This window comes from Hipposideros armiger, unplaced genomic scaffold (genome assembly GCF_001890085.2).
Source record: "Hipposideros armiger isolate ML-2016 unplaced genomic scaffold, ASM189008v1 scaffold_202, whole genome shotgun sequence".
NCBI lineage: Eukaryota > Metazoa > Chordata > Mammalia > Chiroptera > Hipposideridae > Hipposideros > Hipposideros armiger.
The window spans coordinates 2,166,987-2,188,142 of NW_017731552.1; the positions used below are offsets into that span (position 1 = coordinate 2,166,987).

Here is a 21,156-nt window from a genome sequence, read left to right on the forward strand (position 1 = left end):
GAGGTGTGCGGCTTTGCCCCCTATGAGCGGCGTGCCATGGAGCTGCTCAAGGTCTCTAAGGACAAGCGGGCCCTGAAGTTCATCAAGAAAAGGGTAGGTGGTCTGTCGGGATGGGATTGGTGCCCGGGCTGAAGGCCTCCTTGCCAGGCAATTGGGGGGACACATCTGTGCCAAGAGGGAGGGTGGGATGGGGGCCCAGGCTGATGACCTCCTTGCCTGCAGGTGGGGACACACATCCGAGCCAAGAGGAAGAGAGAGGAGCTGAGCAATGTCCTTGCAGCCATGAGGAAGGCAGCAGCCAAGAAGGACTGAGCCCCAGCCCCTCTGTGTGGAATAAAACATTTTTGGAAACTTGGAGTTCCTGTGGTGGCATTAAGAGGAGAGGTCCATTATCTGCTTGAGACCCATGGTGAGAAGCATAGTGGTGGTCACAGAAAGAAGCACCAGATAGGCAGTGCTGGAAATGGTGTTTAATCATAATTAAGTAGTTCATACGTGCCAGACTCCATGATTAAACCATAACTGAGGTCCTTGGGCTCCAGGCCACTTGCTGAGCCTCTTGGTGGTCCGACTGCTCAGGGTCCCCCAGTGCAGTTTCAGCTGAGGCTGGGCCTGTGGCTACCAGCAGTGCCTAGGTCCCCATCACCGCTCCACGGCCAGGGCCTCTGCCTGCTCCTCGGGGAAGGCGATGTCAAAGATCTCCCGGTAGTGCTCCACGAAGTGGACCTCTAGGCCCTCGGTGATGAAGGCAGCCAGGTCATAGAAGTCCTTCTTGTTCTCAGCTGGCAGGATGATGCACGTCACCCCAGCACGCTTGGCCTGGGAGACGGGACCTCGGGTCAGTCGGGACAGGATGGCTACCCCAGGAGGGAGAGGGCGTGGTGGGCACCCTGCTCACAGCGGCCCTGAACCAGGCCGCCACAAGCCCTGTGTCACAGATGAGGGCACTGAGGCCCGGGGAAATGGCACTGGCTGCTGCTCCAGCAGCCTGGGCCTCTTCCTGGAGTGTTGCGCGCTCAGCCTGCCACTCCCTGTCCCCCAGTGCCTGGATCAGTCAGCACCTACCGCTTTACCTGTAGAGTTAGGCATCTAAAAATGCAATGAATGGTAGCTGAAGAAAGACACTGAAAATGTAGCTATCACTAAATTTTTTTCCAGTCTTCCTGGCCATCTTGCCCAATCCATGCAGCAGCCAGAGGGCACCACTCCACCCATGGCCCTCCAGGGTTCCCACCACCCTCCCTCTGGGTGGAAGCGCTTGTCCTCACAGCAGGCCCAGTCCCAACCGGGCCTCCCCACTTGGTGGACAGTTCCCACTGCAAGCAAGGAAAGAACCCCTGCCTGAGGCTGTGCTGTCATAGGACTCCTGTCAGATTGAGGCCCCTGGAGGCTGCTTTAGGGGAAGGGGCAGTGCTCTGGGGGTGGAGAATTGGGGGGCTCAGGACACAGTGGGGTCCTGCTAGGAGCTGGACATGCAGGGAACCCCAACAAAACAGCCTGCCCAGGGCCAGGGCAGAACACCACCCCTACCCTCACGCCCGCATCTACCACAGCCCTCCAGCCTTTTCTCTGTGCCCATGTTCTCGGTGCCAGGCCAAGTGGGCAATGAGGAACCCTCAAGGAGTCAGATGGGGGGAGCGGTGTCTGTGGGGAGATCTAGAATATTGTCCAAAATCTTGAAAATGCTGAGAGCCACTGGAGGTGGCGGCTGGGACAGTCAGCTCAACAGGGCTCCTGGCCAGCTGAGCCTCAGTCCAAATCCCATGCCCACCCAGTCTGTAAAATGGGCCGTCACCCTCGTCTGATGTGAACGGTGACTGACTCCCACAACCACGGCAGTGTGGAGCACAGCACTCACCGCAATAGTCTTCTCCTTGATGCCACCCACTGGCAGGATCTTGCCTGTGAGGGAGACCTCGCCCGTCATGGCCAGGTTCTGCCGCACTGGCCGGTCAATGGCCAGGGAGAGCAGGGCTGTGACGATGGTGCAGCCAGCACTCGGGCCGTCCTTTGGGGTGGCACCCTGGAGGAAGAGGCAGGTGGGTGATGTGCAGGCGCCATGCACAGCGGGCAGGCCTGGCACTACCAGGGCACAGTCGGGCCTCACCTCAGGCACATGCAGGTGGATGTGCGAGGTCACCAGGTACTGGTTGCTGGGGTCGTGCTGCATCAGAAAGGCTCTGGCAAAGGTGTATGCAATGCGGGCGCTCTCCTTCATCACCTCCCCCAGCTGGCCTGTTACCTCCAGGCTCCCATCCTTGTCCCCCTTGCTGTCCTTCTCCAGTGGCCGCCTTGGGGACGTCTCAACAAACAGCGTGGAGCCTCCTGGAAGAGGCCAGTGTGAGCCTTGGGACAGTTCAGGTTCCTAGGACAGCCACCCCCTCGCTGCTGGGCCACCTCAGGATGTTCCCTTCTGTCCCTGTCTGTCTGCAACACTTCACCGCTCTCCCACCAAGGGCCCTATGTCATGTACCCCCAACACAGCCTGCCAGCACTGGACAAATTCTTAGGCAGTGGCTTTGAATACAGCCCAAAGAAGCAAACTTGCCACCCAGAGCCTGTTTCCTGACATACCCCATAAAACTGCACCCAACCCCACCGGCCAATGACAGGATAACCCCTGGGCTATATAAGGCCCTAAACCACGGGCTGAGCAACGCACTTGGACACAGAAATCCCCCTCCTCTGCGGAGTGGTCCCTAGGGTCTCATGCTGTGAGGCACTCCCAAGGTGGCACACCTGTCAAAGCATCACCCCAAAAAAGCTGGAGTGCTCCTGCCACCTTGTGGTCCCACCTTCCCTCCAGCAGCTCTGCTGCACCACTAGGCAGCTGAGGGGCCTTCAGAGCAATGAGCAGCTAACTGCTCAGGTGCATTAGCGACAGCGATGGACTTCTCCCAGGGGACAACCAAAAGGACATGCAGTACTCACCCATGGCAGTCCAGGCCAGCCCCATGACCACGCCGGGTGGCGTCACGTCATACATGCGCTCCACAGTGAACACTGGCTTCCCCACGAAGTCCTGCAGGTTCTCGGGTGTCACCTCCACCAACTCTGCCTCACCGCTGACAATCTTGTAGGCGGACTTCCGTAAGACCTGCAGAGGGCGGCGGGGTGAGGGAAGGCCTGGCCACAGGCCCCAGCTCATCACCTCATCTGTTCTTTTTGCTTTACTTTTTTAAATTCTGTAAAATGTCCAACATAAAAAATGTACCATCACAACCATTTCTAAGTGCACAGCTCAGTGGCATTAAGTACATTCACATCATTGTGCGTCCATCCCCCCATTCATCTCCAGAACTTTCCCATCTCCCCAAACTGACACTCTGCCCCCATTAAACATCACTCCCCTCCCCCTTCCCCATTACCACCAATGACTTCCTGTCTCTCTGAGCCTGACTCCTGGAACCACAGGAGCGGGATCAGACAGCACCTGTCCCGTGTCTGGACCCCTTCAGGCACATCGTGTCCTCCAGCTCACCTTCTCCACCTGCTTCTGCAGGTTGCGCACGCCGCTCTCCCGGCAGTACTGCTTGATGAGGACAGTCAGCACGTCCGACGACAGCCTGGCCTTGCTTTCATCCAGGCCACACAGGGCGCGGGCCTGAGGCACCAGGTACCGCTGGCAAGGAGGACAGCGTGCCCTCAGGACTGTCCCAGGACTCCAGGGATCGCCCCACCCCGACCTAGGCCTCAGGGTCCAGAACCAATGTGGCCCCATCCACCACCCAGCCAAAGATCCCTGGCTGGTAGAGCCCCCAGGTGGACCCAGGCCCTGCCCTCACAGAGCTCTGGTCTCCCTGGGGAATTGGGGTCATCCAACATACACAGTGTGTCAGTACAGGCTACTCCAGGAGACAACACCTAAGTCACCTGAAGGGTAAGGAGCCAGTAAGGTCTGTTCAGCCAGAACCCAGCAAGTGTCAGGACCCTGAATGGTGGGCCTGCAATCTGTAGACGTCCAGCTTGCCACCTCTGCTCCTGCTGTATCTTCTGCCCAGATTTCTGCCCTCCCTCCAGATGTCATATTAGATACCACTTCCTCCAGGAAGGCCTCCCTGATCCCTAGGATCACCCCACATGCAGACTGAGCACCCATGTGCCAGGTTATGTGGCCACTGCTCTGAGAAAACGGAGCAGTCAGAGGCTTCATGGTCACCCACAGCCCAACAGAGCTCCTGCCATACAGCAGTCACTGGACAGATGGTCCTGAGCACTGAGTTGGGGGGAGTCCATTCACACTGGGGTTAGCCCTGGAGCCCCTAGGAGTCCGTGTGTCCTTCCTGTCATCACTTCAGGGGTTTGAAGGCCCCACCGTCGCCCCCCACACCCATTTGGCCCCTCCTTTATCCAGTCCAGTCTCCAGCCATGGATGGAGGATGTGGTGGTTAAGTCTCGGCAACTGTTATCACCTCAGCCATGAGCTCCTCTTCCCCAACACCCCCAGGACCTGACCCAAGGGCTGGGACCCAGCACCCAACTCAGGGCTACAAGGGGCTCAAGGGAGAGAAATGTGCTCAACACCTTTCCAGAAAGAAAACTCTGCACCACTTCCCTATCCCTCACCCTGTACATCTCTCGGGCTGTCCCCAAGTTGTATCCTTTATAATAAACCAGTAACAGTTAAGTAAATAGTTTTCCTGAGTTCTGTGAGCTGTTCTAATAAATTATCAAATCCAAGGATGGAGGTGGTGGGAACCCTGATTTATAGCCAGCTGGTCAGAGGAAGAGAGGCCTGGGACTTCTGATGGCATCTGGTTGGGGCAGTCCTGTGGGATAAGCCCTGAACCTGCTGAGGTCTGCCACTAACCCTGGGGAGTATTACCACCTAACTGAATTGCAGGACACTCAGCCAGACAACTGGCTGGTGGGAAACACCCACGCTGGGTGTCAGCGGTATGACAGTACACAGTTTACAACAGGCCTTGATGGATCTCTTGGTGACAGGTCACACTACACCACATGGCAGATCTCGTATTTATCCCGTCTCCCCCTCAGAACGGGAACTGTGACAACAGGGTCACCACGGACTGCACCCCCCACTCTGGTTAAGTGCCTGCACTTAGTGGACACTAAGATGTTCCTTAACCCCAAGATGCAGTGGGGCACCCCTTCCCAGGTCTCAAGACAATTGTGGGGGGCGGTGGGGGGCTGGCCTTACTTCTGCAATGGCAAGCTTCTCCTGAGCCACATAGCCTGACACATTGATCATCTCCATGCGGTCCCTCAGCGGCTCTGGGATGGTCTCGGTGATGTTGGCTGTGCAGATGAACAGCACCTGCGGGAGGGAGGTGATAAGGGGTGCTGAAAGACTGGTCGTCCTGCCTCTCCCTCCAGGCCCAGCCCCTGGCCGGGACACGCACCTTGGACAAGTCCACGGGCACGTCCAGGTAGTGGTCCAGGAAGTTGGCATTTTGCTCAGGGTCCAGCAGCTCAAGCAATGCCGACGAGGGGTCCCCCTGGTACCCCCGGCCAATCTTGTCCACCTGGAGGGGCAGCAGAAGGCGGGTGGTGTTGGCACCTTGTCCTGCTCCTTGAACCTGCTCACCAGACACTCAGGTGGGGGGACCAGGTGGGCCGACCAGGTGGGCCCAGACCCCGCCAGTACTAGGGGCTGGGGCAGCCCTGAGCAGGAGCGCTGACCTGATGGAGTGGCTGTGGGCCGACATGAGGTCCTCTGGGGCAGGAGTGGGGCCAGTGTCATGAGATGGCCTGGCTGCAGTGCGGCCACCACCCACGGGGACTCAGGGACCATTGAAACCACAGAGGCCATGGGTTTCGTTTGGAACAGACTCTCCCTGGTCAGGGCTGCCACGAGCTCTGGGCTAGGACAGCCCAAGGGACCGTGTCCTACCTTGGGGAAGCCCAACCAAAACCAGCCCGCACACACCTCATCGATCAGGATCAGGGGGTTCTCCGTCTTGGTCTTCTTCAGGCATTGGATGATTTTTCCCGGCATGGCGCCCACGTACGTCCGCCTAGGGGAGAGGGCATAGCTGGGCGGAAGGCACCTCACCCACAGGGGCTATCCACACCAGACCTAGCTCTCTTAAAGCTTCAGGACCTCAGTGTGCCATGCATCCTCTGGGGTCACCCGGAAGAGGCAACAGGGAAATGCGCAATGTAGCACACTGGAGGCTGGAAAATTGCTGGCAGCTGCCATCCATGCTGGTCACCCCAACATCCTCCCCCAGTTCAGATTCAGGGCAGGGGACACAGATTCACAGCCAGGTCTCAGACCGGTCTCCACAGTTGGCACCTCATACCCAGACAGTGAAACCCAACAAAACAAGAGGGGCAGGCGCAGCCAGGCACTTGCAGTAAGAACATCCCCATGCCCAAGGTCAGCAGGCAGGGCCCACCAGGCCCAGGTGTCACTGGGCAGGGCCTGACCCCGATGGCACTTTATTTCAGGAATGTTTCCTGACAACCAACTTGCTCTTCCCAAGCTCGGCTACAGATGCTGGCATTCACAGGGAGCAAACCAGACAGTAGTCCTATGCTTGGGAGCTAAGGCCCAGCAGGGCAGACAGATCACAAACCAGGTAGAGGAGGAAATCATGAGGCTCAAAGCATGATGTACATGCTACAAAGAAGAAAAAAGCAGGGATGAGGGATGTGGAATGCCACTAAGGGTGGGGGCAGTATTTTAAAGTGAGGATAAGCCATGTCTTAGGGAGAAACCCTGAGCAAAGGAGGTAAGGGGGCAAACTGTGGATATTTGGAGAAGAGGGTTTTCTGGGTAGGGTGAACAGCTGTGCAAAGGCCTGGGGGCAGGACTGTGCCTCGCATGTTGGAGGAACAGCAAGGAGGCCCATGTGGCTGGAGCGTGAGTGAGGGGGAGAGAGGGAGGAGGTGAGGACAGGGAGGGGACAGGGCAGGACCCTGTGGGCCACAGGGAAGACTGCTACCCTGAGGGAGGGTGGGGTCCCTGGAGGGCTTTGGGCAGAGGAGGCCTTGGCTGTTATCAATGATAACACCAGTCAGTTCCATGTCCTTGTCCAGAATCCCAGACCAACATCAATACAGAGCACCTTCCTGCGCCACTCTTCTGGGCCCCTCCCCAAAGACACCTCAATGTCATAAACGACGTGTATTGTTCAGAAACTCAGCCAAGGCCTTTCCTCACCCCGGGGAGTGCTCCTTGCCCACAGCTCCTGGGCAGTCCCCACAAGGGGCACCAGGGCTCCCAGGGCCACCTCTAACTTCCCTTGTGCCCCTCCCCAAGATCCATCCTCCTGTTCCCTCAGCTCAGAGGCCAGCCATGAGCCAAGAACCTCCCCAGTCTCCCAGGTAGCTCCCTAGACCCCACCGCACCCCCGCCACCCTCAGAGAAAGCCTCTAAGGCACACCTTCGCTGGCCCAGCCTGGAGGCCTCCCCGTGACCCTGCACCCAATGCTGTGCAGACCCTGTCCTTTCCTGACCCATCCTGGAGCTCACACCAAGCTCTGGGCCAGGGGGACTCGAGACATGAGGAGCGGTGGGGGCTGCACCCAACTGGGGAGCTCTCGCCCTGCCCACCAGGCAGCAGAGCCGTCCATGTTTGTAGAGACGCCAGAAATGTAATTTTTAACATGGACTCAAATCTTCCTTGAACACTGCAGTTTGCCAGGGCTTTGGGGACAGGTGGAGGGTCTTGTGGCCAAGTACCAGGGAAGCCAGGAAATCCTGTGGGTGGTCCGTGTGGATCACGTGTCTTCAGTCACGAGGCAGAAACACCTAGGCCAGCTATGACAGTGCCACCTTCTTACCACTCCACCTGCCCACCCTCCTTTGGACCCGGTGGCCAACTGGGAACAGACACTTGTGTGTCTGCTACACTTGCAACTCACCAGGCTTTCCAAAGAACCACGCTCTGCCGAGTCCAGTGTGGCAGGAAGCCCCAGAACACAGCATCCTGACCACCCCACGGGAGGGTGCGAGGCACAGGGCCAGGTGACTTTAAGACCCCCTCAGAGGATCCCAATATCAGCCCCTACTTGGGCACGATGAGAAAGGAAAGAGCCAATACAGGCACTGAGGCCTCACTGGTGAGGCCTCACCTGTTCTCACTGGGGAGACCATTTTGCCCCTCACTCTAGTCCACAATCCTTGGTCAGACGGCCCAAGCAGGGGCCCGGAACTCTGGCCAGAGTGCTGGGGGAGCTGATGCTGGGACATAAGCGGGAACTACTGAGGGCCTTCTGCTGAGGGGCGCTCCAAAGAGGTTGAGGTTTTTTTTACAATTCTTTTCTATTTTATTTTTTTTAGCTGAGCCATCCTGCCACCTGTTGGCAGCTCAGCTCAGGCCAGGCATCGAACCGCTGTTGCTCAGACCTCTCACTCTTGAGCGAGCTCTTAACCAACTGAGCCACTCGGCCGGCCCCAAGGTCTAGGTTTTGATCCAACTATTTGAGTGCCTGGATTCAGCCAGGCCTGACGTCAGATCAATCCCTGGACCTTTCAGTCACTTACTCCAGTGTGAGTGGAGTTCACTCTTCGCCATTGAAATAACTCAAGCAAAGCCAGGAGCGGACTGGAGGAACAAAGCCTGACAGGCTGGGGTGAGCCAGCTGGGGAGACGCCGGGCCTACCTGTGTCCCTTGATCTCAGCCACGTCAGTCATGCCCCCGACGCTGAAGCGGAAGTACTCGCGGTTCAGAGCGCGGGCGATGGAGCGGGCGATGCTGGTCTTGCCCACACCAGGGGGGCCATAGAAGCAAAGGATCTTGCCCTGCGTGGAACCTCGGAGCTGGCTGACAGCAATGAACTCCTGTGGGCAGAGGTGGGCTCCTGTGAGACTCAGTCACTTGCTGCCTTGTGCAGAGCAAGGGCTGTGCCTGGCATAAGCATGGTCACCTTCCCCAGGTGTCTGGGGGCTGCAAGAAGGGACAAGACCTGTCCTGGAGGGGCCAGGCTGACTGGAGGTATCTGTTGCCACAAGGAAGGACAACCTGTGGCACCAGTGGGACAAGTAGGTGCCAGGAGAACATGGTGACCACGGCACAGGCCCAGTGGGCAGCTCCCCCACCTAACAAGCCCTTGCCTCCCACATCCTGCGCCACGATGGCCTTCTCTCTTCTGGCTGGCTATGGCCCACCCGCCCTCGGTCAGGCCCTGTTTTCTCCCATCTCAAGCACTATTTTTAAGCCCCTCGTAGCCTCCTGGAGCATGGAAGGCTGGCCTGGGAAGCCCCTGACGTTTCTGAGCTGCTCCAACACCAGTCCCTCTTGCCGGGGCCATCCACCCCTCACATTCTTGCTAACCTCTACCAGCCTTGATTTGGCCAAGCCCCTCCTGTACCCCAGACCCCTAAATTAACCAGGCAGCTCCTCTGGGTCTCCCCCACAGCACGAGGGTAATCGCGCAGGCCCCGAGGCACCCACCACCCACATGCAAATCCAGACCATGGCAGACCCTGCCTCTCTGCTCCTGACAGGGGAGCACTAACCAAATGCTCAGGACCCCAGGGCCCACAGGAGGGGTGCAGACAGCCTCACCAGGATGCGCTTTTTGACGTCCTCCATTCCATAGTGGTCCTCCTCCAGTACCGCCTGGGCCCGGGCCAGGTCCAGGTTCTCGTCACTGTACTTGCCCCATGGGATGGATGTCAGCCAGTCCAGGTAGTTGCGGGTGACACTGCCACAGGACAGACCAGAGATGGTGAGCAGGGCTCTGCCAGCCACCCAACCCCTGCCACTGCTAATTTACATGGCTGGCACCTATTGTGCCCGAAGCATGAACTCTGCCAAGCACACCTTGGCTACACAGACTAGAACCAGTTTGAAAAGCTGTCCTGGCACGGGCCACCGTGGGGACTGGCTAAGTTCCTGGCACAAGTGCTAGGCCAATTTCCCAGACCAGAGACACAGCGAGTATTGGGACTGCTCAGGGTCTGACACCATAGAAGGGACAGGGGTTAGCCTAGACAACCTGACCAAGGGCAAGTGGGCAAACTGAGGCCTGGATGGTGGCAGGCCAGCACTACTAGGAGAGTGACCCCCAGGGTGGGAGCTGTGCACCAGGGTCAGCACCTGCTCCGGGCATAGAAGAGGCCCTTCACCAGGGTCCTTACAAGAGACAGGATAAGATCAGCCTGTGTTGTTTTAAGGCACTAAATTTATGGACATTTCCAACAGCAGCATACAAAACTTGTCTGCTGCCAAAGAAAGAGAAGTCAGGGTGTCTATGGAATGGAGGTCTGCAGCGTCTGGAGGTACCAGCATCTCCCGGGGACATTGTGGAAAGAGCCCAGCCCTCCCCGGACATCCTGAGCCAGGGAGGTGCCTAGCTCAGCAGGAACTCGGGGCCCAGTGTTCAGGTCCTCCCCTCTGAGGGGCTGTCCCAGGACCTGGCCAGCATGGAAACTGCCCAGGAGCAATGCCCGGTCCCTGGGGTCTGACACCATGGGCAGAGCCAGAAGAATCCCACAGGCCCTGAGGCCCCAACCCAAGCCCATCTTGACTCACAGCCAATGTGCATGGGACAATGGCCACAGGTCAAGGCCAAGTCCCCAGCAAGACACACTCAATTCCTGCTACTCTTAAAGCAGCAAGAGGGAGGCCAGGGAACAGGAGGGTAGCCTCATGTGATGGCTCCAGCAACTCCTGGTCCTGGTTTAGAGCCAGACGTCCCTAGGTTGAAATCCCTGTCCCCATCTACCAGCTTGGAGGCCCTGGACACTGACTCAACTCCTCCGAGCTCTGATCTCTCCATGTGTAAAATGGGGGTGACATGAGAGGACTGGCGCGTGCCAAGTGCTCTGTAAGACATCAAGCGCCTGCAATCTCCTGGCTTTCAGGGCCAGCGTCCAAGACTCCGCCAGGGGATGGGCCTTCCCACGGGCTGGACGTGCCGTGGAGACCAGCACAAGCACTCACTTGAACTCCGAGGAGTGATTGTCCAGCAAGCCCAGCTTGCTCAGCTCCTCGTCCACAACATCCATGACATGCTTGGGGACCACGAGCTCCTTTAGCCGCTCCCGGAACTTCTCCTCGATGGCGTCCTTGTCCTCTTTCTCCAGGCCCAGCTCCTTCTTGATGATCTTTAGCTGCTCTTGCAGGAGGTACTTGCGGTGTGTCTGCTTGATTTTCTCCTCCACCTGCAGGGCCGAGAAGCCGCCATCAGACGGAAGCACACAGGTGTCCGCGGGCTAACGGGGTCTGTGGAGGGGCTGTTTCCTCAGGACTTAGAAAAAAGGAATCCAATGCACGCAGCCTCCAATTCCTTCCATCTCCCCGAGCATGGGCCTTGCTGAGGCCACGCAATAAATAACAATAATAAATAGTTCACTTTTCAATCCTGATGATGAGGGAAGCTTGGCCTGACATTGGCATGTTCCCCACTTCCCTGACAGACAAGGCTGCAGGATGTGGCTCACAGCCCTGGGCTGGCACCCGTGCCTGCCTGCAGTATTCCACTCTATTTGTTTTGAGAGTTACCTTGTATCGACAACCAAGTGTTATAGGCTTTTCAATTAAAAATGTGATGTGAAACTTTTTTGTCATAAAAACTACGTGAAAAACTGAGTCACATCTGAAAAACAACAACTGACAATCCAGGGGGTCCATGGATTTGCCCAAAATTGGGAAAACGAGCCTCAAATGGTTAGTCTTGAGAAACAGTGTAGCAACCTTTCCCAGGCTGCTTCCCAATTTTGAGAATTTTCCCGAGGACTCTGAAGGCAGAGAAATCCTCCCCCTCGAGGGAGGACAGTTGGAAGGCTACCTCTCTCTCTGGGGTCCGCCACTGGGGTGAGTTGTAAGTTTTAACCCAGTGAGTTTCACAGCCCAAGTGCATGCAGCCCTCAGAGCAGAGGCGTCTTCTGGGCTCCGGGCTGCCCTACCCCGCTTACCTCCCGCCCCAGGCGCTGCTGCAGCTTGCTTAGCTCAAACTCTTTCTTGAGGAGGGAGAGGGCCTTATACAGCCGCTTGGGAATCTGCCAAGAAAGGGAAGACGTGAGAGGATGGTCAGAAGTCAGTGGCCATATGTGCAGGGTGAGGGTGGGGGGACGGGCACTCTGCGAGCTGCTGCAGGAGGGAGTGCAAACTGGGGCGCATTGCATGGCCTCGCCTTACCAAAAAGAGGCACGCGCCCCATCCCAACAAGCCCAGTTCTGGAAACACCTTGTACAGCTCTACGAGCAGTGTGGACCAGGGTGTTTGTACAGGTGTTGTCCGTAATAGCAAAAGACTGGCGCAACCCAATATACCTCTCACTGAATGATGGGCACCACGCGATGGAATACTATGCAGCCATTAAAAAAAACGAGGGACTAAAACAAGCACAAACAGAACGAAGGAGCTGGATGTGGACTGAAGGACATGTGCTGGGGTGAAAGCATCTCCAAAACAGAGCTGAGGAACCAGCCAGGCCCAGAGGTGGCCCAGAGCGCAGAGTGGGACTGACATGATGCGTGTGTGGACAGGTCACTCACGTTGGTCTCCTCCAGGACGTCCTGCAGCTCATGGGACTCGGCTCCAGTCAGCGCGGCGCCCATGTCGCTCAGGTAGATGGGGTTGTCCACCACCCTCTGGCCCGCCTGCATCATCTGTAGCACAGACTCTCTGGAAGAAACGGGGACATTGCCACGGGCGCAGGGACTCCTCACTGGACCTTAGTCTCCTGTCACCAGCAGCACTGAGAGCCAGCTCAGCATGTGGGCCTTGCCAGCTTCAGGGCCGGGCGTGCGGGGAGGGGGCCCATCCTAGAGCCATGAGACTAATGCCCCTGTGGCCAGATGCAACCCCCTAAGGAAGTCACATAGTAACCCCTCAGGAGATTTACACCCACTCCACCCCAGTTAACGACATGAAGGCTCCAGCCAAATCCAGGCCCTTGCTGGCAGTAAGGAAGCAAAGACCCTGGCCCAGGTCAGTGGTCCCCCTCCTGCCCAGGGCCTCCCTGCTAGGAGAGACGAGGCTCCACCTTGCACAGGACTGGGCCGCAAGCCTCGAATCCCTGCCCCCACAAGTTTTCTACCAGGACACTCTTGAGAAAAATTCCTGCCAACCCAGTTGCCACAGACAGCGCCCAGCCTGGCCTTGGGGAGGGCCAGCCACTCACTTGGGTTCGAGAGGGCATGGGAGACCAACCTGTAGAGCGGGTTCAAGGCAATGATGTCCCGGATGGTCTTCACGATCTCAGCAGTTAGGGCCTGGCAAGAGGGAAGACCGCCATGGGTCACCGGGGCCAGCAGGGCTGTGGCCCTGGCCAAGGACAGCCTGAGGCCCAGGAGTAGAGGCCAAATTCACCAGTCACAGGAACACAGGACCAAGTAAGCAAAAACTCAAACCAACCCTGTCTCCTTACACTGCTCTGACCTAGAACGAGCCGTCTTGGTGCGGGGCAGGGGTGGGTCCTTATTCCTTGAAGCACTAATCCTCACAACCAAAACTCCTTCTCAACCTCACCAGTACAATACCCAGGCTGTGGCTACTCCTTTGTCTGGGACCTGCCTGTGAGTCTCCAGGACTCATCCTGTCCAGCCCTCCTGGAACCTCGCCTCAGGTCCATTTAGAAGTGGGCCCCCTGCTGTGGATGCTATGGATACACGTTTCCTTCTTGCCTTCTCTCCCTGCCACAGTGAGGCCACTCATACTCCTGGCAGGACCACTGGGCAGTTTATGGCATAACAGCCTGCACCTCATGTTTCCAGAAGGCTGCGGCTCCCAGCACATCATACTCCAATGAGGGCACTAGTGGGCACGCAGCAAGCGGCTGCAACAGCCAGGGCTCTCCAGTTGTCCCCAAATTGCCTGAGTTGATCTTTGTAGAAGGAACCAGATCAGGCCAGCCAGAGGTCCACGGCACTCGCGTGAACAAGGGTGAACATACTGTCTCGCTGAGACCCTGATTCTTTCCATTGCACCAACTATATGTTTGTCTTTGCCCCACTACAAGATTCTCATAGGAAATTCAAAAGCAGTGTTGCCCAGTCCGGCAGCCACTAGGCCCCAGTAGCCATTCACATTTAAATGAGTTAAAATTAAATAAAATTAGACATTCTGTTCTTCAGTCACAACAGCCACAGGTCAAGTGCTTTATAGCCACAGGGGTCTAATGGTACAGAATTACAGAATATTTCTACCACTATGGAATGTTCTCCCCTACAGCACCGCTCTCAAGGGCCCCATGTGGCCCTGTGGATGGCTCATGGCAAATGTAGCTAAGCCACTTCCAGTACCCAAGGCAGACATCACCAATCAATCACAGCATTCCTCCCCACTGAACTCAGACACTGCCCCAGAATCCTTCTTAATACAGTACCACAGGATCAGACCAAAGTTGTCAGCTATGTCCCTACCCATTGGAGGCAGATCACCCTGACTAGAACTTGCACTAGAAGAACTGGTGCAAAGACAATCCTACCACCACCTCGACAGGCTTGCCATGAGGAAGGCAGATAAGCTTAGGTCTGGGGGTCAAGGTGACCAAAAGGCTGTTTCTTTCCTGTCTCAGACCCATAGGTTGGGTCCCAGTGAAAGTGCCTGCTTCCCTTCCCCAAAGCTCCAGGGGAAGGTTGGAGGTTCCTGTCACAGGCTGGGGCTGAACCCAGGCTCAAACCCTTCCCTCCTTGGAGAGCAGCTAAGGGCCTTAGCAGATTTCCGATACCTTTCTCATTCCAGTTTCTCCCAAGGACTTTTGGGAAGGAAAGTGTGCTTTGCACTCCAAAGAATTTGAGTACGTTGATAGGCTAGACCCTTACCGAGTGCGAAGTTCGCTCAGGGGAGACCAGTGGGGCAGTGCTGACTTACTTTCACCTCTTCTGTGACCTGGAAGTCCTCGTGGACGACGTTCTCAACTTCCACCATAAGCACCTCACCGGGGGCGCCCGAGATGGGCTCCACCACCACCTCCACCTGGTGCCTGGCACTCAGGTCCTCCTCAGCCTCCTTCCTGTTCCGCTTTGGCTTCCGGCGCGGCTTCTGCTTGTTCTCGGCCTCGGCTTCCTCTGGCTCCACCTCCAGCTGTCTGCTGATGTGAATCCTGAAGCCAAGAGCGAGGCCACAGTGAAGCTGCCCTCCTCCCCAGTGCTGACAACTAAGGGTCCCACTGAGTCCAGACGCCTGGAGCAGGGCGGCTCTGGGGCCCTGGAACTGGAGACAAGCTGCTTCCTCAGAACTCCAAGACCAGTGTCCCCCTCTGCTCTTGGACTCCAGCCAACCCATCCATTTCATTTCCCACACCAATGCCCCGCTGCCCTCTATGAGCTAATGGGTAAACCAGGTGTAACAAGCTCTGGGGCCCATCGTGAACTGCCAGCTGGGCAGAGCCGATCTCTGGGACTCTTGCCTGCCCATCCCTCAGCGTGGAGCTCACCACAAAGCTGCTCTCCTTCATGGCGTTCGGGTCTCAATTCAAGGGCACCTTTTCAGAGGCCTAGTCCCAACCACACACATACCCACCAACCTGTCCATCTTCATTTCCCCCTCAAAGCACCCACTACCATCTGCATTCAACTTGTGACCTATTTTCATGCCCTCGGTGTCTCCCCACTTAGAGGGGGTGCTCCCTGAGGCGGCCCCTCGCCTGTTTCTTCACTCACACCTGAGTGCCTGGTGGATACCAGGCCCTAGGTGTTAAATGACAGGGTCCACCTCCTGGCTCTCCTCTGTCACACAGATAACAATGGTGCCTTCCTCAGAGGGCGGGCCTGACAGCCACCTTGCATATGGACTTGGTGCCCGGCTGTCATCAGCAAGGTGCACAGAAAAAAGGAGGTCGGGCCTTAGCAAGTGCTGAGTTGGCCTGGCCTCAGGACCCAGCAGGACTCAAGCTATAAGGCAACTCGTAAGTCAGCAGGCAGTTAGTCACCACCACTGTTTTTATTAATTCTGGTTCCATCTTTTTCTGTTCGCTCAGGCAGTGTCCTTCCAGGACACAGAGGAACCGCCTCTTCCCTAAAAAACTCTAATGGGAGTAGAGGAAGGGGTGTGGGGGCTCAGTGCAAGGGGTACCGCCACCAGGACTGTCTACACAATCGGGGCCCAGCAGAGGCCATTTCCCCTGTGTTCTGGGGGTGCTGCCTAGCTGACTCAAGAAAAAGACTCCATGAGAAAAAATGGAAGACTCTAGATTCAACAAACGCCACTGAGTATCTTCAAAGAGGGGCTTTTCAGAACATTTACTACACCTCCACTACAAATTAACAGCTTGTGACGCTGATGCTTCTCATGTATATTTGGTCACAAGGCTCTTGTCAAGCGTCTTGGAAGACCAACGTTCCTAAGAACACATTTGAGAAGTTAGTTTCTCCATCAAGAGTATCAACCCTAAGCTGATCTTATAGGTCTTTCTTTATAACTGTGACAATACAAGGGCTTAAACTGGGCTTACAAATGTTGTAGTAGCCCTTCAGCAAATTTTTATCAGAGATAAAAATTACACGGACTGACAAGGAAATGTGTCTAAGTGAAAAACTGCAACTTGCTAAGCATGACAAAGCAGCATGGTCTGTGGCAGATGTAGACATGGGCACCTGGATGAGAAAGACTCCCGACCGTGAACGGCAGACACAGAGGCACGGGACTATGAGGCAACCTGCTACTTTGTTTCTGTGATGCTTTTCTGAATAAGGTGCATTACAGAAACGGCTTCTCACTGACCACCCACACTGCCACTTTAACAAGGGGACTCTGAGAAGGGGGGTTCCAGGGGTGACATGTCTCAGCCTGGTCACTGTGGTGACCAGGCCACAGGGCTGACCGAGAAGGGCAGGTCAGTGCTGGGACTTGGGGGCACTTGGGGACACTCTATCCACCCTGTCCCACATGCTCAGACCCCCGCACCTTCTGTGTCCCATGACGATCATGCGCAGCTTGTCTCCAAGGTCCTGCATCTCATGGATCTGCACAAACGTCCCTGTGTGGTAGACCTCGTCCAGGCTCTCGACCACATCAGACTCGTTGCTAAGGGAGACAAAGGAATGTCGGCATAGGTGCTGATTCCCACAGGGTGTCTAGGCTAAGAGGGAGGATGAAGGGAGAGACAAGAAACACCCCATCTGGCCTCGAAGAGCGACCGCCTCACTCCCCCAGGGCCTCCGGAGCCCAGTAAAGCACCTGCTATAATAGCTAAGGGCCGCCGGCGGTAAATGCACACAGGTGAGTAGCTCCTGGCTGAGTTGGTAGTGAGCCAGCCTGGATGGAATTTTGATTCCAATCCACACCCCCATTACAGAGCCTGCTCAGGATGCACCTTCTAACTTGGAAGTGGAACTATTTCTACCAGGAATCAGGGTGGATGGACCTGGAGCTGTGCTATCTGCCCACTTAGCTCTGTGCTGACGCAGCCTTGCAGGTACGTGTGTTTTAACACCAAGGGTCCTTGAGGTTAATATCCCCCCATGTTGACAATGCATGAAGCTCAGCGCTGCAAGCCGAGCCTTCAGCCCAGACAAAGGGATGCTCAGCTCTTGGCCTAGTTCCCTGTAAGCTCTGCTTGCTTTCTTTCAGGTCAAGGGTCAGAGGTCCAAGCTACTCTACAGAGCAGGACTGGTGGTGAGCTACACTCCAGGGCAACTTCAGCAAAGGAGTGAAGGAAAAATTACACTTACGTGTCATCTCTCTTTAGAAAGACGCCGGCATATGGCTGGGCAAGACGGACTTTCCTTCTTAGCAGCTCAACCAACTTCTTATTTTTAACCTAGCATGACAATGACCCCAAAGTGAAATGCAGGGTAGGTTTTCTAGCTGATATTTTGACAGCAGCTCTAGCGTTTGCTGTATTATGCTCTGAGGACATGCTAATCTGATCCGGAACACTAACCAACATAGTCCAGGAACACCTGAACTAAAAACAAACAAACAAAAGACAGGTATACAGGGAATGGAGTGGGACAGGGTTGACCAGCTGCATTCCGGAGTTGTTCCCCCACTTCCTAAACAAAATTCAAAGTAAAAAAATTGCCAGAATCAAGAAATTAATTTAACATTCAATTTCAAGAGCTGTTTCAGTGGCAAAATGTCTCGGCTTGAAAATCTAAACCATTCTGATTTCATCAACATCAGAAGGACGACACTAAATGGGCATAATTCAAATGTGGCTTACCCCACAGGCAGTAACTTCCTCCAGTTTTCACTGAAAGTATTTCCCCATCACATCTCTACCTATTCATCCATCATTGAAACCCCTAAGATCACAGTACATTGACTTAATATCCTTTCAATGGCAGATAGAGGATTAATGATGACTCCTAGGAAACAGCTGATGGGGTGGTGCACAGATGTCTTCAAGGCTCAATTGATTTGTTTCAAGCCTAAGTTAATTCCCAGACCAGACTCTGATTCAACTTAACAGCCCTCAAACTTCAGCATGCATCAGAGTTACCTGGAGGACTTGTTAAAACAGATTGCTGGGCTCCACCCCTGCAGTTTCCTTTGCAGGACTAAAAAGGGCCTGAGACTTTGCATTTCAAACAAACTCCCAGGTGATGCTGCCGGTCCAGGCACCAGGTTTTGAGAACCAATGTTTTAACTGACTCCCTAACAGGAGCTCTTATTGTTTGGGAATTCTTACCACTGTAGATGTATTTTTGCCAGGGAAAAGGTCCAACGACAACCGTCAGAAGGGTACATGGCCCAACAAAAATGAAGAGCCACTGGTCAATATTCAGAAGCCACTGATAAGGAGAGAAGCTATGGGGCAAGTTAGCCACTTACAGAGTCAACTACAAAACTGAGAGTCAAGGGATCTTTGCTAACAAGTTCAGAAACATTTATCGTGTCCCACAGGCATTGTCCCCATCTCTCCTGTGCTATCAGCTGACTGCTGCATCTGAGCACCTGTCCCTCCCCTTTGGCACGATCTCTTTTCATTATTTATAAGGTCATAGCAATAGAAATACAGTGATACCACATGCCAGCCTCATGCTACCCATAGTGACTCGCTTAACCCTCCTGGGTAGCTCTGGGTGGGCACACAGAATATCTTAGATTATCTCTGTTTGGGCACCAGGGACAAAGGACATCTGCCACTCTGCAGGGCTGGGGAGGCCATACTTGGTGAAGTCCTGGGCCTGGGAGAATAGAGAGGACTGCTGAGGATGAGGTCAAGAACGGGAAAAAGGCCTCCAGGGCAGGCTTCAGAACACTCAGAAGCGCCCCGCAGAGGAAACAGCAGCTGCTTACTACTGGGGCATACTAAGCACCATTCTAAATTCTTTACACGTGACCTCACCTCCCACAACAGCTCTAAGAAATGAGATACTATCAGTATATCCATTTCACAGATGAGAATATGGAGGCCCAGAGGAATAGCTTGCCCAAGTTTAAGAAGCTAGGGGCAGTGGAGCTAGCCAGAGGATCTGGCTCTGAGGCCTACAAGTAACCACTACTCAACATCAAGGAAGGCCCTTGGAAGGGTAGCTCAGATACACACAAGAAGCAGTGCAGGAGCCGAGGTAGAAAGGCTCCTTTTGTTCCCTCCCCACTGGCTGGTTGCTGCCCCGCTGTATTGTCCTGTCCCTTTCCAAGGGATTCCTGAGATTTATTTAGCAGGGACTGGAGTGTAAAGGGGAGAGGCTGGAGGGTGAATGCAGAGGCTGACTCATTGTATGACCTTGCTTAGACGGCAAATAACCTTTCTCCTCCATGGACTTCAGTTCCCACATTTAACAAAAACAAAGGGGGGCTGGGGAAGAAGGGAAGCATTTGGATCCTTCCTACTCTAAAAACTCATGTTCCTTGCACTCATGCTGCTTTGTCTCTATTACATCACCCTAGTTCCCCACCCAACCCTCCCTCTATAGCTCTTAGTCTGAAATGATCTGGTTTCCTGCCTCTTCCACTAGAACGAGTTCCTTAGGCACAGGGGCTGTGTTTGACTTGTCTGCTTCTGTATCCTCAGTGCCTGCTACATGGTAGGTTAAGAGCACTGCTGAATAAGGAAAACCACAGCTGCACCCACTGAGAACCTTCCTCTCCCACCTTCCTCCTCAGTTTCCAGTACCATTCCTTGCTCTATTATTCCCTGTAGCGCTTATTGCCTTCCAGCACATACTTACTAATCTTGTTTATTGCCTCTCGCATCCTGCTAAAATGTGAGCTCCACAGGCAGAAATTTTTCTTTCTTGTTCACTGCTGTAGCCCTAACACCTAGAACTGAACCTAGCACATGATTAGCGATCAAGAAGTTTAAGAAAGGAATGAATCCTGATCCCAAAGGGACTAGTAAACAGAAGGGGGAGAGGATTACAAAACATTTACAAAGACCTGCAAAAAGGTAACTGGGCAGCAAGACTGTTCTGGTCCTTCTCAGAGCCGGACTTCTATGATTAGGACTCCAAGTGAACAGTCCTAAGCTCACTGGGTTCAACTCCTCTTAAGGGATCCTAAAGGGGGAGGAATGTGGCTCAAGTTCACTAAGATAGTGATGAGCAGACATAGATTCGAACTCCTGCCTTTGAGAAACTTCGTGTCTGAAAAACTTTCGATGAATTGCTAAGTGATCTCTTGGTCCCTCCAACCTGTTGCTTGCTGAGGTGGGGAAATGTAAGCCAAGGAGGGGGCTCTCATTACCTCGATAATTTTGATAAAGCGCGGGAACACCGGGTTGCGGGTGACAGCGATGAGCGGCAGGTACGGGAACACGTCCGGGATAGTCATGGGCGTCAGCGCCGTTACAACGGGTCCTTCCCCACCGCCCGCGCTGCCCCCAGGGCCTGCGGCGCCATCCTCCGCACCGCCCTCGGAAGCATCCTCACCGCCCGAGAATGCGCCGCCGCTACCGCCACGGCTGTTCGCCTCCCAAAGCCCCCGCCACTGGCCGGCGGCCGCCGGGCTACGGCCCCACAGGGCCCACGGAGGAGAGGCGTCGCAGGCCCGCCGGCCTCTAGGCAACCACGCTCCGGCCGCAATCGGAACCCGCCCCCCGGCGATGGCCAGCAGCGGCCGCCGCAGCGCCCAACACCGCGCAGCGCCCCACAGTCGCACGTAACCTGTGCCCATAGCCATGGCCGGGCCATCCTGGCGGCGCACAGGGTTTGCGTCATTTCCTCTCGTCTGGATGAGGTGCACGTGACGTCGGGCGCGTGCTCCGGTGCTCTGAGAGTATCTGGCCCAGAGCGGAGAGCTGCGGGGGGCGGGGCTTTGAAGACAGCGATGTTGGTGCCAACGAAGAACAGAGGGGGCGGGGTTCGAGCTCCCTCACACCCACCTATAACAGCCAACCGGCTA

General features: G+C 55.4%; 1 protein-coding gene and 1 long non-coding RNA gene across 2 annotated transcripts; one reads left to right on the forward strand and one right to left on the reverse strand.

The window, feature by feature from the left end:
* On the forward strand, positions 1 to 357 carry LOC109388584 (uncharacterized). The gene is made up of 2 exons (XR_002125238.1): positions 1 to 93; positions 223 to 357. It is a non-coding gene; the product is annotated as an uncharacterized LOC109388584 (long non-coding RNA).
* A 93-nt stretch (positions 358 to 450) lies between these two features.
* LONP1 (lon peptidase 1, mitochondrial) lies at positions 451 to 21,017 on the reverse strand. The gene is made up of 18 exons (XM_019653366.1): positions 20,500 to 21,017; positions 17,538 to 17,626; positions 16,771 to 16,890; positions 14,737 to 14,968; positions 13,075 to 13,136; positions 12,417 to 12,546; positions 11,835 to 11,918; positions 10,861 to 11,081; positions 9,481 to 9,619; positions 8,575 to 8,753; positions 5,891 to 5,978; positions 5,364 to 5,486; positions 5,162 to 5,278; positions 3,482 to 3,622; positions 2,932 to 3,097; positions 2,108 to 2,325; positions 1,859 to 2,023; positions 451 to 819 (listed from the first exon to the last, which is right to left on the reverse strand). Exons 1-18 carry the CDS (start codon positions 20,932 to 20,934, stop codon positions 643 to 645), a joined length of 2,886 nt encoding a protein of 961 aa, XP_019508911.1. The 5' UTR covers positions 20,935 to 21,017; the 3' UTR covers positions 451 to 642.
* Between the last annotated feature and the right edge of the window lie 139 nt (positions 21,018 to 21,156).

What these genes read in the sequence shown, in the direction of transcription:
- LONP1 (XM_019653366.1), bottom strand. Translation starts at nt 20,934, where the DNA reads ATGGCTATGGGCACAGGTTACGTGCGACTGTGGGGCGCTGCGCGGTGT. An exon ending in ACGTCCTGGAGGAGACCAAC is followed by an intron (nt 11,919 to 12,416) that starts GTGAGTGACCTG and finishes CTTTCTTGGCAG; the next exon opens with ATTCCCAAGCGGCTGTATAA. An exon ending in GCTGAGATCAAGGGACACAG is followed by an intron (nt 5,979 to 8,574) that starts GTAGGCCCGGCG and finishes CCTCTCCCCTAG; the next exon opens with GCGGACGTACGTGGGCGCCA.